General features: G+C 42.1%; 1 protein-coding gene across 4 annotated transcripts in view; it reads left to right on the top strand.

The window, feature by feature from the left end:
- The first annotated feature begins 500 nt into the window (after window positions 1–500).
- The window catches only part of NFIC (nuclear factor I C), a 145,174-nt gene continuing 127,104 nt past the window's right edge, over window positions 501–18,570 (top strand). Inside the window, exons 1-2 of one of the 4 annotated variants that reach the window (XM_069741804.1) lie at window positions 501–949; window positions 2,211–2,379. In XM_069741804.1, the coding sequence (XP_069597905.1) occupies window positions 2,350–2,379 (30 nt within the window). In that variant the 5' untranslated portion in view covers window positions 501–949; window positions 2,211–2,349. Of the gene's footprint in view, window positions 950–1,943; window positions 2,380–18,570 lie in introns of those variants that run through there. The other 3 variants (XM_069741812.1, XM_069741822.1, XM_069741832.1) reach the window with 3 other exon arrangements.

The following is an 18,570-nucleotide window of genomic DNA, read 5'->3' on the forward strand; positions in this document are numbered from 1 at the left end:
CAGCATTTTTTTTTTCTCATTGATTTACATTGTACTGTAAATCAATTGTGGATCTACAGCGTTTCTGCACCGCAAAAAACGCTGCGGATCCGCAGAGAATCCGCAACGTGTGCACATACCCTTAATCAGCATTTGTACAATTCGGAGGCACAGTACGCGTCCGCGCACCAGTTGGAGGAGTAACGTGAGGCCTTATATTTCTGGTGCCCTATGGCGACCCATTGGGTGGTATAACAGGTCGGAGCCCTGTATCAGTGCAGGGGCAGCAACATGTTGGTGTCAGCACAGCCAGGAAGCTTTAGTAGAAATGTCTGCCATTAAGTAGTTAACCCAGGGCCTGTGCAGTCTGAGGGAGGGGAGGCTGAGCTCCTCCTTCACCCCTGCAGATGCCAGGGGGCACAGGCCAGACGGGTACGGCCAGTGTGTGGGGAGGAGACTGTGGTGGAGGTGGGGATACATGGCTAGGAAGGAGGGTGCTGCACTGAGGGGGTGACTAGAGGGTCAGGGTAAATGGGGAGAAGTGTGAGCACAGCCTGTGCCAGATGAGCCGGCTGGGAGCCCACATGTGGCCAGTCAGGGGGACACAGTAGCCCTCTGCCCCCAGAGCAGTCTGCCATAAAGCCTGTGCTGGCGCAGGGGGCTGCCCGAGAAGTGGGGCGCCGTCCTCCCCTCAGTGATACGCCAGGCGCCCGTTATTTTCGGGTGCTCCCTTCTCCCCTCCCTCCGGCCCAGTAATTCCCCAGCTGGAGCAGCGGGGAGGGCAGGACAGGAGCTGCACTATGTTACTCAGCATTTCCTTCCCAGCGCCGGGACAGGACACACGGGGACCCTGATGGGCTTCTCCTCAGCTCCCACCTCCCCGAGCCGCCGGGCATGGACCTGGGAAGAGCCCCTGGCGCCTCCAGCCTAATTGTGGCTGCTGCCTAATTGCACCGGGCACAGGATCATGGTAGGTGGCTGCTGTGTGGGCGCATGCTTTGCGGCCCCGGTATTAGCGGGGTGACACCCCCCCATTTCCTCACCCTTCTATGTAGTCTAGCGTTATACTAGAGGAGGGGAATTTAGGACAAGGGGGTGGGGAGACTCGGCTACCACAGACTACAGGCTGGAGCTGGTTAAACATGGCCGCGTAGGAAGGGGAGGACCCGGCGCCGCAGACACCAGCATGAACTTGGAAGTGAAGCCGGGAGAGCTGTGCCCTGCTATAAGGAGGGCAGTGCCAGGGCACTGCGGGAGCCGCCATGTGTATAGGGCAGGGCTGTCAGCCGCAGTGCCCGGGCACCCAGGAGAACTTTGTGCCCATGGCATGGAGCGGTGCCATCCATCTAGCTATACAGTGTGTGTGCCTCAGGATCTGACAGCCCAGACCATCAGTGTATGGACCTGGATGAGACCTATGGAAGTGACACTTTAAGGGCTTGTTCACACCTTAACACCCACATTGCCGCCTTCTTTTTTTGGGCTGTGATGGGTTTTCACTCCAATCTTTCGCAGCACGTTCATTCATTCATTCTTGTACTTTTTTTTACCCATCCATAAAAACTCACATAATGTAGTTTTCTGCGTTTTTTGAGTGGGGGGGAAAAATGCTGTAAAAAAAAAAAAAAGTACTGTGTGCCCTTACCTTTTATTGGATTACTAAGTAGGCAGAAAGTGTTTGATCCGTCACCCACAGATGACATTTCTATGTGACCCATGTATAACTATCAGTATGTCCACAGAACAGGTACCGGAGACCCAGAGGGTGTCCCCAAAACGCGGTGTCTGCACTGAGGCATGGCATTGCACAGTCTCCGTCACCCACCTTATTCTTTCTATAGGGATGCTACATCTTTAAAGGGATGTCATTTTAGATCAGTTTTTTTTTTTTATAACTAGTGTAGGATGGGCTTGATGTAGGACGTCACCCATTTCTCTCCTCCTCCCCCTCCTTCCCACACTCTCTCTTTTTTTTTTCTGTCTTTTTTATTCTATCGTTCCTCTGCTCATTTTCCTAATGGAATACAATTCACAAAGTTGCCTTCTACCTCCCTGTGAGGAAGCCTAAATTAGGCAGTGTGCTAAAGGAGGGGATCAGGATTTTTTTTTTTAGAACAAAAAAACCAACAAAAAAAAAAAGCAAAACCTCTTTGCCACTGTCCCAATCTGGAATTACCCAAAAAGGAAGCTTTATTGCTTTTTTTTTTTATTTTTTAATGTGTATTTTGCAGGACCATTTTTTCTTTTTTGGGGGGATCCAGAAAGTTGGATGTGGGATCGCAGAAGGAGAAGTGAGCGGACAGCTGCTGCCTGGGACTCGGTAACTTTGTGTATGTAACAGTGGAGTATAAGAGGATCCCCTACCCAGTCATGTACGCATCACCTTTATGCCTGACACAGGTAAAGTCCCTCGTACCCGGCCGTTGTGCCTCGCAGCGTGCCAGCCTCCTCTCCCACCCTGCTTGCTTCTTCTTCCCGCTGCATTGTAGTGCCATGTCCTACGCAGCTCCGTTTCTATCTTTATAGGATGTTTAATGCATGGTATTGTTGGGTGAGAAGCTCTGCGTACAGAGAAAAGAGCAGCGGAGAAGGAAGCATTACCACCGTGGCAGTTACGACATTTTATACCTTATGCAAAAATACAGAAACTGGTTAGAAGTTTTCAACAAAGTGATTGTGTCCTGAAAAGGTCCCACTTTCAGGCCATATTTCTTGTGATTTTAGCCAAAATGATCGGTGGCGATAAAGTTTTGGATATAGGTTTTTTAAAACTTTTTTCTATCTTAGGAATGTAACGCAGGCCGTTCTTCGCTGATAAAAAAAAAAAGTCACGTGTCTCGTCCGCCCCTCGTCCCACACCCTCTTGCCCGCTTTTTTCTGGGACGTGTATTTTTACATCAGATTATATATATATATATATATATATATATATACATATATATATGTATGTATATTTGTTATTAATCAGGGTGGGGGGGACCTTTGGCATGAAATCTGAATTTGGAAGGGTGGTTTTGGACTTTTTGTGAAGTTTAATATTTGCTATAAGTTAATGCATTTCACGGCTATAAAGATAAATTAGGTTTTTGTTCACGTCGGGTAAAATTTGCCGTATAGAATTAGTGCTGTTTGTTTCCCTCGGTGCTGAGTAATTGTGGGTGTTTTCCATCCCACCCCCCCTCTTTTTAATGTGTCGAAGCTTGGTAACTACCGGAAAACAAAAATGACATCCATCGTGCTTTTGTGCTATATTTTACTGCTCGTTCAAGTGGCAGCCCAGGGGTTAATGGACTGGAGAATGGGAAAGGCCTGTGCGTAAAGTGACCTTGGCCTGGTATGACAGCACTCCCAATAAGCAGCAATAGCCAAATGTTCGCACTTTCATAGAATTTTATTCCACCTGCTGATTAAATGCTATCTAGCTATTACTGCGTGACTATATACATAAACATATATATGTACGTGTGGGTATGTATAATATATACAGTATATACATATATGCACAGTGTGTGTGTGCGTGTATGTATAAATATATACACGTATATAATAAGTATTTCATACTCTGACAATTTTGCACATGTTCCCAGAAAGAATGGAGAGATCTGTAATTTTTATCGTAGGTACACTTCAACTGCGAGAGACGGAATCTGAAAGTAAAAAACATAAAATCAAATTGTATGATTTTTACATATTTAAATTGCATTTTATTCCATGAAATAAGTATTTGATCACTTACAAACCAGCAACAATTCTGCTCTCACAGACCTGTTAGCTTTTCTTTAAGAAGCCCTCCTACTCTGCACTCACTATCTGTATTAATTGCACCTGCTTGAACTCGGTACCTGTATAAAAGACACCTGTCCACAGATTCAATCACACTCCAACCTCTACACCATGGCCAAGACCAAAGAGCTGTTTAAGGATACCAGGGACAAAATTGTAGATCTGCACAAGACTGGGGTAGGCTACAGGATAAAAGGCAAGCCCTCGATCCGGGGCTCCTTGCAATATCTCTCCTCGTGGGGTAAAGATGATTCGGAAAAAGGTCAGTAATTGGTCCAGAACTGCACGGGAGGACCTGGTCAATAACCAGAAGAGAGCTGGGACCAGAGTCTCAAACATTACCGTTAGTAATGCACTACACTGTCATGGATTCAAATCCTGCAGGGCACGCAAGGTCCCCCTGCTCATGACAGCACATGTCCAGGCCTGTTTGAAATTCACCAATGACCATCTGGATGATCCAGAGGAGGAATGGGAGAAGGTCATGTGGTCAGATAAGACCAAAATAGAACTTTTTGGTATCAACTCCCCTCGCCGTGTTTGGAGGAAGGACAAAGATGAGTACAACCCCAAGTACACCATCCCAACCAGGAAGCGTGGTGGGGGAAACATACTTTAGGGCAGGACTCCCCAACCTGTAGCTTGAGAGCCACATGTGGCTCACGGCCCCATGAATTGTGGCTCGCGACTGTCTGTCAGCTTGATGCATTAGGTCCAGGTCTAGCAAACCGGTATGAAGACTGCATCTCAAAATGGTGAATTTTGTGAGTAGCTCTGCACAGAATTGCAGATATGGATGCACATTTACTTGTCTTAGGGGTTTAGAGATGTTTTAGGTATGATACGCTGGAGGTTTGTACTACCTGTTAGAGGAGGTGCTCAAAGCTGGATGTGACAGTGCGTTGGGAGAATACTGAATGGGGGTATTGTGGGAACCCCAGGATCTCCGTGTACTGCTCTGGAGTGATTTCTGTGGAAAAGCTTTGGTTATCATTATACCTGTAATCGGGGCTTTGGTTGACACTACTTTTGAAGGGGGTGGGAGCTGGATGTGGCTCGCGACCCTCTCTCAGTGCTAAATGTGGCTCGCAAGGTCATAAAGGTTGGGGACCACTGCTTTAGGGGTTCTTTTCTGCAAAGGGGACATGATGATTGCACTGTATTGAAGGGAGGATAGATGGGTCATGTATCGCAAGATTTTGGCCAACAACCTCCCTCCCTCAGTAAGAGCATAGAAGATGGGTCATGGCTGGGTCTTCCAGCATGACAATGACTCGAAACACAGCCAGGGCAACTAAGGAGTGGCTCCTTAAGAAGCATTGACAAGGTCCTAGAGTGGCCTAGCCAGTCTCCAGACTTGAACCCAATAAAAAAATCTTTGGAGGAAGCTGAAATTCAATGTTGCCCAGCACCAGCCCCAAAACCTCAAAGATATGGAGAAGGTCTGTACAGAGGAGTAGGCCAAAATCCTTGCTGCAGTGTGCCAACTTGGTCAAGAACTACAGGAAACCTCTGTCTTCTGTATTTGCAAAGATTTCTGTACCAAATGTTAAGGTCAGATTTTCAATTGTATCAAATACTTATTTCATGCAATAAAATGCAAATCATACAATGTGATTTTCTGTATTTTTTTAAGATTCTCTCTCACAGACTTCTCTATTCTTTGTAGATGGGAAAACTTGCAGTGTATCAAATCTTCCACACTGTATCTCCATGCAGTAACGTTATTTGGAGCTCATATGCCCCAATGCAAAATCTCCAATATGGCCACCAACTATCATGGGTTTTTAATAGAATTGGACTTCTCATATAGGCTAAAGGGACCTTTTTGATCTCAATTAGCTCCAGGGCCGCGATGCGTCTGCAACCTCTGCACCCACTATAGTCACTCCACAGTCTTAAGTTATCTTGCTTTTTATCTCATTTATTGTTGATTTTTTTCAGTGTTTAATTAGTTCATAATGTTATAGCTCCTATAACCAAAGTTGATCTGTCTTTCTGCAGAAGGACCTATATCCGTTTAGGTCACTATCAGGCTTATCTAATATATTAGAGGCCTGTTGTGGAAGCATAGACGTAAAAATGGCTTCACATATATTCAGAATTTATTGCTGAAAATACATTTCTGTTCTAAAGGGAGCATGCCATGTTAAACTTGGTATTTGATCTGCAGGCAGTTTGTTATGAAGTCGGAGGAGCTGATCAGAATCATACATAGTTTATTTATTGGTGAATCACGCTATTGATTTTAGCAAAAAGAAAATAACAGTATTTATTAATCAATAGCAACGAGATATAAAACAATGTAATCAATTATTGAAAGGCAAATAGTTATATGGCTTTTATTCAATCACTAAAACTCACAAGGACAAGGGGAGAGGTAGGATGGAGGAAGAAAAAATGGTTCTCTATGTGATCGGTATAAATGAAACTAAATGTAAAAGCTATAAAACACTTTTGCATCTGCCAGGTCTTCCAGGATATGTATGATCTGTATTTGTTGCCAGTATATAACTTATTCTATGAATAATAATAATAATTTTATTTTTATAGCGCCAACATATTAGCCAGCACATTACAATTAAAGGGAATCTGTCAGAATGATCATCCCACCTAAGCCGTCTATATGAGCATGTAGGTCATAGGAAGCTGCACAAAATGACACCTTGATATAAGCAGAGAAATCCGCATTTTTCTCAGTGAGATCTAATGTATGTCCGGTCCATAGATCTTAATAGCACATTTACATATAAGAAAAACGTGGATTTCGCCGTAATAACGTTCTATGAAGACCTACAGTCATGGACAAAAATTTTGAGAATGAGACAAATATTAATTTTTCCAAAGTCTACTGCTTCATTTTTTGTAATGGCAATTTGCATATACTCCTGAATGTCAGAGTGATCAGCTTAACAGCAATTACTGTACTTGCAAAGTCAATATTTGCCCAGAAAATGAACTTTAACCCCCAAAACACATTTCAACATCATTGCAGTCCTGCCTTAAAAGGAGCAGCTAACATCGTTTTAGTAATTGATCCATTAACACAGGTGTGGGTGTTGATGAGGACAGGGCTGGCGATCAATCAGTCATGATTAAGTAAGAATGACATCACTGGACACTTTAAAAGGAGGCTGGTGCTTGGTATCATTGTTTCTCTTCAGTTAACCATGGTTATCTCTAAAGAAACACGTGCAGCCATCATTGCATTGCACAAAAATGGCCTAACAGGGAAGAGTATCGCAGCTACAAAGATTGCACCTCAGTCAACAATCTATCGCATCATCAAGAACTTTAAGGAGAGAGCTTCCATTGTTGTCAAAAAGGCTCCAGGGCGCCGAAGAAAGACCAGCAAGCGCCAGGACCGTATCTTAAAACTGTTTCAGCTGCGGGATCGGACTACCAGCAGAGCCGAGCTTGCTCAGGAATGGCAGCAGGCTGGTGTGAGTGCTTCTGCACGCACTGTGAGGCGGAGACTCTTTGAGCAAGGCCTGGTTTCAAGGAGGGCAGCAAAGAAGCCACTTCTCTCCAGAAAAACATCAGGGACCGACTTATATTCTGCAAAAGGTACAGGGAGTTGACTGCTGAGGACTGGGGCAAAGTCATTTTCTCTGATGAATCCCCTTTTCGATTGTTTGGGACCTCTGGAAAACAGCTTATTCGGAGAAGAAGAGGTGAGCGCTACCACCAGTTTTGTCTCATGCCAACTGTAAAGCATCCTGAAACCATTCATGTGTGGGGTTGCTTCTCAGCCAAGGGAATCGGCTCACTCACAGTCTTTCCTAAAAACACAGCCATGAATAAAGAGTGGTACCAGAATGTCCTCCAAGAGCAACTTCTCCCAACCGTCCAAGAGCAGTTTGGCGCCCAACAATGCCTTTTCCAGCATGATGGAGCACCTTGCCATAAGGTGATAACTAAATGGCTCATGGAACAAAACATAGAGATTTTGGGTCCATGGCCTGGAAACTCCCCAGATCTTAATCCCATTGAGAACTTGTGGTCAATCATCAATAGACGGGTGGACAAACAAAAACCAACAAATTCTGGCAAAATGCAAGCATTGATTATGCAAGAATGGACTGCTATCAGTCAGGATTTGGTCCAGACGTTGATTGAGAGCATGCCAGGGAGAATTGCAGAGGTCTTGAAGAAGAAGGGTCAACACTGCAAATATTGACTTGCTGCATTAACTCATTCTAACTGTCAATATAACCTATTGGTACTCATAATATGATTGCAATTATATTTCTGTATGTGATATAAACATCAGGCAAACACTAATAAAAACCATAGGGCAGCAGATCATGTGAAAATATAATTTTGGTGTCATTCTCAAAACTTTTGGCCATGACTGTACATATAGACAGATTACAAGAGTTGATCCTACTGACAGATCAATTTAAGAGGGTCCTTGTACAAATATTAAGACTAATTAGCAGAAAGAAAGGGGACAAAATGACTTGGATGGGATATATTAATATTAAACAAAAAGGGGAGAACTCCATATTGGATCCCTCTTTAACAAGTCATGATACTTAACTTTTACTTAAATGATTAAAATACATATGAGGTATATATAAAAATGTCCCTTCTGTTTATATAGTTTAAGGAAGACTTCCTATTAGTGCTTTCAATAGATGGCTTCCAGGGAGTCCTCGTTTTCTGGCACAACAAGACAAAAATTAGTGCACAAGACCCCAACACGGTACCATATTGTGCAATGGATGCATATTAATACTCTTCCTTTAAATGAAATGAAATAAGAAATATGCACATGAATAATTGAGCATGATATACTTTAATTATTAAATTGTTTAATAAAAATCCACAGACTTTAACATCTAAACAGCTATTGAAGTGGAGGAGCCAATGTGTGTAAAATTGGCCAATCAAACTGACCATAGTCAGTGTGATGTAACTGAAGTAACTGACCAATCCGGTTGGTATGTCAATCATCCACCAATAGAATGTTTGACACGGCTGGTATGGTCATCCAATCTTAGACCGCTACGTCAGTATAAGAATTCTCCATTCGGAGTCCCTGAAGTCAGCATGATGTGGCTACTATGTTCATCCAATCTCAGAACGCCACGTTAGTTTGATGCTATTGATGAGCTTACACCTCATTGGAGCGTACGAGACAGCAGGCTTCTTTAATAGGATGCATGTTCCCATGACTATCCAGGTTTGACGCTCTATGTAGTGGTATGATGATCTATGTAGTGGTATGACGCTTTATATAGTGGTATGACGCCCTATATAGTGGCGCATCATGTTACATCTTATAATTAATATATATGATTGGATAACTCTTTCTTTAGCTATGATTGGCATTAAACATGTGGTCACCTGTTTCGTTGTTATGGGCATTAACATTGGTGGCTGCAAAGGCTACACTGTACATAGGGGACGTTTCTGGCTGTCCGCCATTCATGCCATTGTCCCATCCCATGCTGAACATGTGGCAAAGTATTAAGACTTCCACAAACTCCAGTTTGAAAAGTGACTGAATTTGCAATGTCTCAAAATAACAAATCTTGCTAAACTTAAAAAAAAAATGTTCGAGGAGACCCTTTTTATCTAGGAGATTGAATTTAGGATAATTGTCAATAAAGCGATATTAGGTGATACCACAATTCTAATTGCACAGACTTGATTATATCAATAAAATATATCATTCCAAAAAGAAGTGATCAACGGGTATTCCCATCAGGTATGCATAAAAGAGCTAATCGATCTGCCCCATTTCCAGCAAGCATTGGAGGATGTTGGAAAGATTATGGGACATCTATACCAATTAGAAAGAAGTTAAACATTTTACTTTGGAGTTCTACAAGCAATCAATGACTCGTGGTTAAGTTGAAACATTCATCTTGAGGAGTTACTCCTCGGTGGAGGTAACAATCAGTTCTTTTTCTCATTTAAAATCAAAAGCCGAATTAACCTCTGTAGTCTTCATGTCTTTTAGCAACCCATAGACCAAAAAAAGAACAGATTTATGTAGGGATGCCTAGAATAAAGAGGAAATTGTGTTTTATCAAGAGCGTCGGATCCAGATCGGGAAGAAAGTTTCATTTTATCATAAAAAGTCCAATATTCCTAGGAGAACTCCTGGTATGTAAGGTTGATCTGTAGTAGGACAAGCCAATTCTGGGATTCAAGATAAAGCGGGAGGAAAGAGAGGGGAGAGACTGGTCTCCAGAACTAACAGTAGCTCTGAGGTCTGATGATATCAAAGTCAAAACGTGGCCTAGTACTCTAGATGGATATCTGGCAGACTAGTGCCCCTCCTGACTGTATGTCTTGTCAATGAGGAATTAAGGCCCCATACACATTTGATGAAATTCAGCTCAATCCCTGAATTTGGTTGAACAGCTGATGTGTATAGAGGCCACCAGACTCTCTACCATCAGATGCTGGGGAAGAGAAGAACCAGACTTAGCCTTTTTTCAGTGGAGACTGGCGGCAGCTTCTTTCTCCCTGATGAAAACACTTGAACACTGAGCCAAGCAGGACCGCTCATGTGTATGGAGGAGTCAAGAGAATAGCTGTCTGGTAAAATTATCTGACATATATGGCCAATATAACTCAATCTAAAGGAGCTTAAGGACCAAATAAACATGGTCACTAATGATTCAGCTTTAATAAAAAAAAAGTATGTCCCAGGATTAGGAATTAATAATGTTTGTAGTTTGTATAGGATTCTAGGTAATATACCCGTTTTGATTGCTGCCATTCTCCCGATTATGTGAGGGGATTCAACCAGTCATGTAGATTAATCAGGTAAGGTATATAGTTCACAGTATAGAAGACATTAAGATCTGCCACTATTTGTAATCCTATATATCTATTAAACCGGGATTGGCATTGAGAAATAAATTATGAATTAATTATAGAATAAGTATCTGATCAGAGAGAAATATTCAAAATCTCAGATTTGCAAATATCAACGTTAAAGTTACTTAATGAGCCAAATTTCGTGAACTTGGCCAAGAACGCCAGCAGCAAGAAGTAACATACAATAGGAGATCATCTGCAGAAAGAGAAAGCTTATAAGGATGATCTGACATCACAACTCCTGGAATGCATGGAGAAGTTCTCAACACCACAACTAAATGTTCCTTTACTAGAATGCGAAGGAGAGGGGATACCCCTATCTTGTGCTGTTGTAGAGCAGTCAGACTATCATTGATCCTAACCTGAGTTGTAGCATTATTGTATAGAATATCTATATTGGGGATGCCCTTTTTATTTCATAAAATAGTTGTTATAAATATAAGTTATTGACGAGTACACAGAAGACTCTGTAATGTGCCTCGACTTTTCAGCAAAATTCATACCTGAACTTCTGGGTAGCGGAATCCCTGCATACAGATGAGCTTCAATGGCCTCTTTCGCAGTTAACACAAGAGATCGTCTACATTATCGCCAGAGTGCAAAGCGCTGGGGTAGTGCAAAGAGCGAGATCTCGCAAAAATGCTCAGAATTTAATTGCTAGTGTGTGCGCGGAGGGATGTGCAATCCCGCTCTGCATGCAAGAAACCCACAATTCAGAAGTTCAGACCGGACCGTGTCTAGAAATTTGGACCCTTTCTGAGAACTTCAGGGAGATTCTGTGCACTTTTGTCATTAATTTGTAGTTAGAAAAATGACCAGTCTTGGCATGCCCACGCTTTCATTAAATAAAAAGGGCAGCCCCAGATTGGTGATATGTGCCGTTTAAGTAGATTGGGTCCCATCTATATACCCTTGAGTACCCATTGCATGAAATCTCGGCTCACTCAACCAAGTCTTTTAGGCACCTATACATACAGTTAAGTCCATATATATTTGGACAGAGACAACATTTTTCTAATTTTGGTTATAGACATTACAACAATGAATTTTAAACAAAACAATTCAGATACAGTTGAAGTTCAGACTTTCAGCTTTCATTTGAGGGTATCCACATTCAAATTGGATGAAGGGTTTATGAGTTTCAGCTCTTTAACATGTGCCACCCCATTTTTAAAGGGACCAAAAGTAATTGGACAGATTAAATAATTGGAAATAAAATGTTTATTTCTAGTACTTGGTTGAAAACCCTTTATTGGCAATGACTGCCTGAAGTCTTGAACTTATGGACATCACCAGACGCTGTGTTTCCTCCTTTTTGATGGTCTGCCAGGCCTTCACTACGGTGGTTTTCGGTTGCTGTTTGTTTGCGGGCCTTTCTGTCTGAAATTTAGTCTTTAACAAGTGAAATTGGGTTGAGATCAGGTGACTGACTTGGCCATTCAAGAATATTCCACTTCTTTGCTTTAATAAACTCCTGGGTTGCTTTGGCTTTATGTTTTGGGTCATTGTCCATCTGTAGTATGAAACAATGACCAATCAGTTTGGCTGCATTTGGCTGGATCTGAGCACACAGTATGGCTCCGAATACCTCAGAATTCATTTGTCTGCTTCTGTCCTGTTTCACATCATCAATAAACACTAGTGACCCAGTGCCACTGGCAGCCATGCATGCCCAAGCCATCACACTGCCTCCGCCATGTTTTACAGATGATGTGGTATGCTTTGGATCATGAGCTGTACCCCGCCTTCGCCATACTTTTCTCTTTCCATCATTCTGGTAGAAGTTGATCTTGGGTTCATCTGTCCAAAGAATGTTCTTCCAGAACTGTGCTGGCTTTTTTAGATGTTTTTTAGCAAAGTCCAGTCTAGCCTTTTCATTCTTGATGCTTATGAGTGGCTTGCACCGTGCAGTGAACCCTCTGTATTTACTTTCATGCAGTCTTCTCTTTATGGTAGATTTGGAAATTGATACGCCGACCTCCTGGAGAGTGTTGTTCACTTGGTTGGCTGTTGTGAAGGGGTTTCTCTTCACCATGGAGATTATTCTGCGATCATCCACCGCTGTTGTCTTCCATGGGCGCCCAGGTCTTTTTGCATTGATGAGTTCACCAGTGCTTGCTTTCTTTCTCAGGATGTACCAAACTGTAGATTTTGCCACTCCTAATATTTTAGTAATTTCTCAGATGGGTTTTTTCTGTTTTCGCAGCTTAAGGATGGCGTGTTTCACCTGCATGGGAGCTCCTTTGACCGCATGTTTACTTCACAGCAAAACCTTCCAAATGCAAGCACCACACCTCAAATCAACTCCAGGCCTTTTATCTGCTTAATTGAGAATGACATAATGCAGGAATTGCCCACACCTGTCCATGAAATAGCCGTGGAGTCAATTGTCCAATTATTTTTGGTCCCTTTAAAAACAGGGTGGCACATGTTAAGGAGCTGAAACTCCTAAACCCTTCATCCAATTTTAACGTGGATACCCTCAAATGAAAGCTGAAAGTCTGAACTTCAACTGCATCTGAATTGTTTTGTTTAAAATTCATTGTGGTAATGTCTATAACTAAATTTAGAAAAATGTTGTCTCTGTCCAAATATATATGGACTTAACTGTAGCATGTGGTAGTTTGGTTTTCAAGGCACAGACCACGTGGGACAGCATTTTTAAGGTATTGCTCTCTGCCTTGGGACAAAAGTGTCATATATAAACAATTTAGATCCCATCTCATTCTTGGTAGAGATAGCTGTCAATCACTGAGTAGGACCACGCACTGGACTCTTCAACACAGAATGAGGAGAGATGTAAATCAATAATATACTGGATATACTACATATTTTTGCAAAAAACTGTATATCAGCCTGTCGCTGTACAACATGCTACCCCGAGATTGCACAGCATTTTCAAGCTGACAAATTCTGGTCGCAAGGACCTCTGTAAACCAAGACACCAGCATCTCATTCTAACTATGAAACTGGTGGCTTTTCTCTGCTCTTACACAGTTGATAGCTTGATGGAAAATGCTAGAAAATGTTATAAGTTGGAGAGCTAAGTGCTGGGCATTTCTCTTCCAGAATATATGTGAAAATGTCGCGTGTTGCTACACTTCCACTACTTATGTACATTTCTAAATGCACACGCAGAATCCGTGTCCTCGTATAACCTTACTTTCTGTTCTCTGAACACAAACACCCCTCTGAGCTCCACCTGTTCTTACTCCGGAAGTAAGATCTCCCCCCTCCATTTCTTGCATTTGCTTTGTAGATTTAACCATTCATCGACCAACAGCACCCCTTATTGTTGCCGAGAATGTTGTTTTCAGCTCTATTTAATGTTAGAAGGTTTAAGATTTTGCTCTGACCCTATTTGGATCACCAAAAAATGTGTTCATTTGCCCCTACCATGCAAGGCATGGCTTGTGATTTCCACAGTGGGTGCTCGAGAGTTCCAACTCTGAAATAAAAGTTACTTGTCAGTAAAGACCAATGTGAAAGAGGAGATCAAATAATACGGGATTTAAAGAGTTTAAGATTAAAATCTACGAAAATTTGTAAACATTACGTCAGTGACTATCTTTGGGATCATCGCACCATAAATATTAGACCTATACCCATACTACAACAGTTTATATAGGTTTCCAAACTTTTTGTGTTATCGAAAGATCACAATTTAGTCACTTTTAGTTTGTTGACACCTGTTTCTTTTTTTTGGGGTCTTGGAAATATGCTGCCAACGGTATTTGTGGACCATTGGCCAGTCAATGAAACCTCAATTATTATATATTTGCATTACCTTTTATTGGCGTATATGACTTTCTAATTGTGTTCCTATCTGTATAATCAGTATAACCCCATTGAAGCTTGATTCATGTCCCTGAAGTCATCTTTGGAAACATCCAGCGCATGTGCAGATTACGCTAAAGCAAGAATACAATTAGCGAGGAGGCATTCTGGAGTCAGTGCACACCTCTTAATGATTCAGGAACTTCTGACAAATGGCATGTACCACGTGTGTGCCTTCCCACAAATCTTACTCCAGTTGTGGCATAGGGAACAGAGCCGTTCATCATGAATTTGATGTTCAAGGGTTGCCACGTCCCAACTCTGTCCACTTTCTTATGAGCTGGGCGAAACTCCTATAAGTATGCTATAAGTTGCAAAATATTAGTGCAGCCTCTCATTGCTCCAAAATGTTATGACTTTTCAACACCTTTTACAATAGGATTTTTTCATAAAAGCTTTGATGAATTGTGCCCCATGTGCATAGTTTATACTGTCAATTGACAAACTCCCTCTAATACAACTGTTCTGTCTCCATACAGGATTATGATAAGTGTAACACATTCCCCTTTTACACAAGATGATGCACTACTGATAACGACAATTTTTTATACCAGCATAAACCATCCAGTCACCTGACTAATGAGCATTTTGGTCATTTGTGGGGTGATCGCTGCTTGTTTACACAGGCCAATAATTGGAAATCAAAGTACGTGAATCGGTGAACAATCTAAATGCACCTTTACCCACAAAGTCTTTTTCAACCCAAATTACCTATTAAATATATTTTACAGCAGCGCAGATCTGTGTGTTTTTTATCAGATTGTTTCTGGCTAAGGGTATGTACACACAACATTGGGGGGCTTCTGCCAAAAATGTGTCTGCAAAAGTACCACAAAAAAATAACATAATATACAGCAATGTCAAAAAAACATTGCTGTGCATGTGTTCCATTTTATATCATTTATTTTAACCCGCTTCAGGGTTCGGAAACCTTGAAGCGAGTAAAAGAAGTAACCTGTTCATTCCAAATGAAGCTGCATGCTCTATATACTAGAAAGTATAAAGATGGCACTGGAGCTGCTGCAAAAATAACTGTAAAGACACCAGCAAAAGGTGGTTCGGGAAAATGCTAGTTGTCTTTGCTGGCGTCTTTACAGTCGTTTTTGCCTTGGAAAACTCAGCTGTTTCTCTGGCATCTTAACCCCTTCCCAACAGTTATTTTTCCTTTTTGCATTTTGTTTTTTTCCTCCCCTTCCAAAAGCAATTACTTTATTATTATTATTCCATCGACATAGTCATATGAGGGCTTAATTTTTGATAGACAAGTTTTATTTTTGAATGACATCATCCATTTTATCATGTGATGTACATAGAGTATAATGCCCCCAAAAAATGTACTCACACAGTATGACCCCACAGCGTCCTCCAACGCAGTATAATGTTCTCACAGCCCCCACACATAATGTAACACAGACCAATGACCACCACAGCTCCCCACACACAGTATGATGGCCCCTAGAGCCCCATACACACTGATGGCCGCTATAGCCCTTCTTACAGAGTATGATGCCACTAAAGCCCCCCATAAACAGTATGATGCCTCTATACAGTATAATAGCCCCACACATTATAATGCCATCACAGCCCCCATGTACAGTATGATGGCTATCACAGCCTTCCATGTATAGTATGATTACCCCCACCACACACAATTTGTCTCACACAGCCCCCATATAAATTTTGATGTCCCAAAGTACACAGTATGAAAGCCACCACATAGTATGATGCCCCACAACCCCTCTACAATAACCTTCAGTATGATGGCCTCCACAGACTCCCAACACAGTATGATGACCCCACAGCATCCTATACAGTATGATGGATCCCACACACAGTATGAACCCGGAACACCGACTCAGTATATACAGTATGATGGATCCCACACACAGAATGAACCACGAACACTAACTCAGTATGATGGTCTCAATGCCCCATGCACACTACAACGGTCACCTCACTCCTCCACACAGTATGATGCAACCACAACCCCCACACACAGTATGATGACCATCATAGGCCTCCACACATTATGATGCCCCACTGCCCGTATACACAGTATGATGGTCATCCAACCCCATACAGAAATTGATGACTCCCACAGCCCTCCACGCAGAATATGATGATGCCCACAGCCCGTTACACATTTTGATGCTGTAAAGTCCCATATACACAGAATGCCTCCATACAGTATGATGTCTCATATCTCCCACACTCAGTATAATGATGTTCACAGACCTCCACACAGTATGATTATCCCACAACCCCCCACAGTGTGATGATCACCCCAGCCCTACAACAGTACGATGATCCCACAACCCCCAAATAGTATGCCACAGTATGATGGCTTCCATAGACCCCAACACAGAATGACGACCCCACAGCTCACATACACAGTATGATGGTCCCCAACCACCACACAGTATAATGGCCTCACTGCCCCACGCATACTATGATGGTCACACAGTATGAAGCAGAAATTGATGGCTCGCACAGCACTTCACACTCCTTTTGATGCTTCAAAGTCCCAAATGCACAGAATGATGGCTCCCATACAGCATGATGTCCCACAGCCCCCACACTCAGTATGATCGCTCTTACAGACCACCTCCACACGGTATGATAATCCCAAAGCTCCATAGTATGATGGACACCCCGGCTTTAAGACGGTATGATGCTCCCACAAGCCCCACACTCTGTCTTGATGGTCATCAAAGGCCCCCACACAGTATGATGTTACCACAGTTACCACATATAGTTCCCACAAAGTATGATGCCACCACAGCCCCCACCTAGTATGATTGCCGCCACACAGTATGATGCTTCCAAAGATAGCAGTGAAGTGAACTCATTGTGGGGCCCAACATCACGTATGTAGCTCCAGCCTTTTGCAGGGCACAGATTAGAAGCAGCCTGCTGCCTGCCAGAGCAAACGGACCAAGAAGCCAATAGCTCTCTGCTCCACTACAGGTGTTAACAGTATTGGTATCCTTAGGAAGGATGCTAGACCGGCCCATCTGGCATTTACAAAATGGCCAGTGTTGCTGTTTTTAAGCCCAAACCTCAAGTGGCTCCAAAACATGGAAGAAGTAGAAATATTTATATTGTTTTTTTTTCCAATTTGGCTTACAAATTCTCAAACCTCAAATTCTCTGGTCAGAGATCTGGGTGCGCTTTTCTAAAGGTCTAAAATTGTTACGACATCTAATAATTGTTGAACTGTAGTTTGTGATAATAGGGAATACAAAAGCATACTTCAAAAATACAATACAATACAAATATTTTATAACAAAAAGTATATATCAGTTTTTACGTGCTACTTTCTTCAAGCAATTTTCCAGTTTGAACATTTTATCATTCATAGGCTAGTGAATTTTGAAAGCAATGAACTGTGATTATACTTTTGCTGTTCCTGCGGTGCCGCTCCACAACTGATCTAGTTCCTTTTTATAGGCTGGGGTGACATCACGACTTTAGTGCACATCACTACTGCAACCAATCACTCACTGAGCTTAGCGGCTTGTGCCGTCTCAATTGACTGAGCTCATTGTTCTGCTGCAGCACAGTCGTGACGTCACTGCTGCAGCCTCTGAACAGAGACCAGGGCAGTGGCAGATAGCTGCCAAATGGAGCATCAAAAGGTGAGTACAATCTCAATTTATTGTTTTCACTCTCTGCTTACTATTTTAACCTCCTTTTGATGATAAAGCGGTTTTTAGATTTTATAAATTTAAGACATTTGCTACCGCCTGCAGTATGTCCTGTAAACTTGTACTTCTGAGTGCGCCATATGGCTACACACAGCGGTACTTTAGTGAGAGTTTTGCTTAAGTATTTGTAAGCCAAAATCAGTAGAAAAATGACACTGAGAAATATTATAATGGATGGATTTGCAAATCTTTTGTGTTTTGGACCCACTCCTAGTTTAGCACAGCAAATACTGAAGCAAAACACTTACCAAAATATTGGTTGTTGAAAATGTCCTTTGGCTGGGTTGTACCATGTTTTGCTACTAACTGTTTTTGGCTTTATATTGACTACAATTGTAAAAACCCATAAAATCACTTCAAAAATGAAAAGATAGAATCTCAAAAATGAAATGCAAGCCGTTGCTTGCTCTTTGATTCAGGCTCT

The sequence above is a fragment of the Ranitomeya imitator genome, chromosome 1 (genome assembly GCF_032444005.1).
Source record: "Ranitomeya imitator isolate aRanImi1 chromosome 1, aRanImi1.pri, whole genome shotgun sequence".
NCBI classification, from domain to species: domain Eukaryota; kingdom Metazoa; phylum Chordata; class Amphibia; order Anura; family Dendrobatidae; genus Ranitomeya; species Ranitomeya imitator.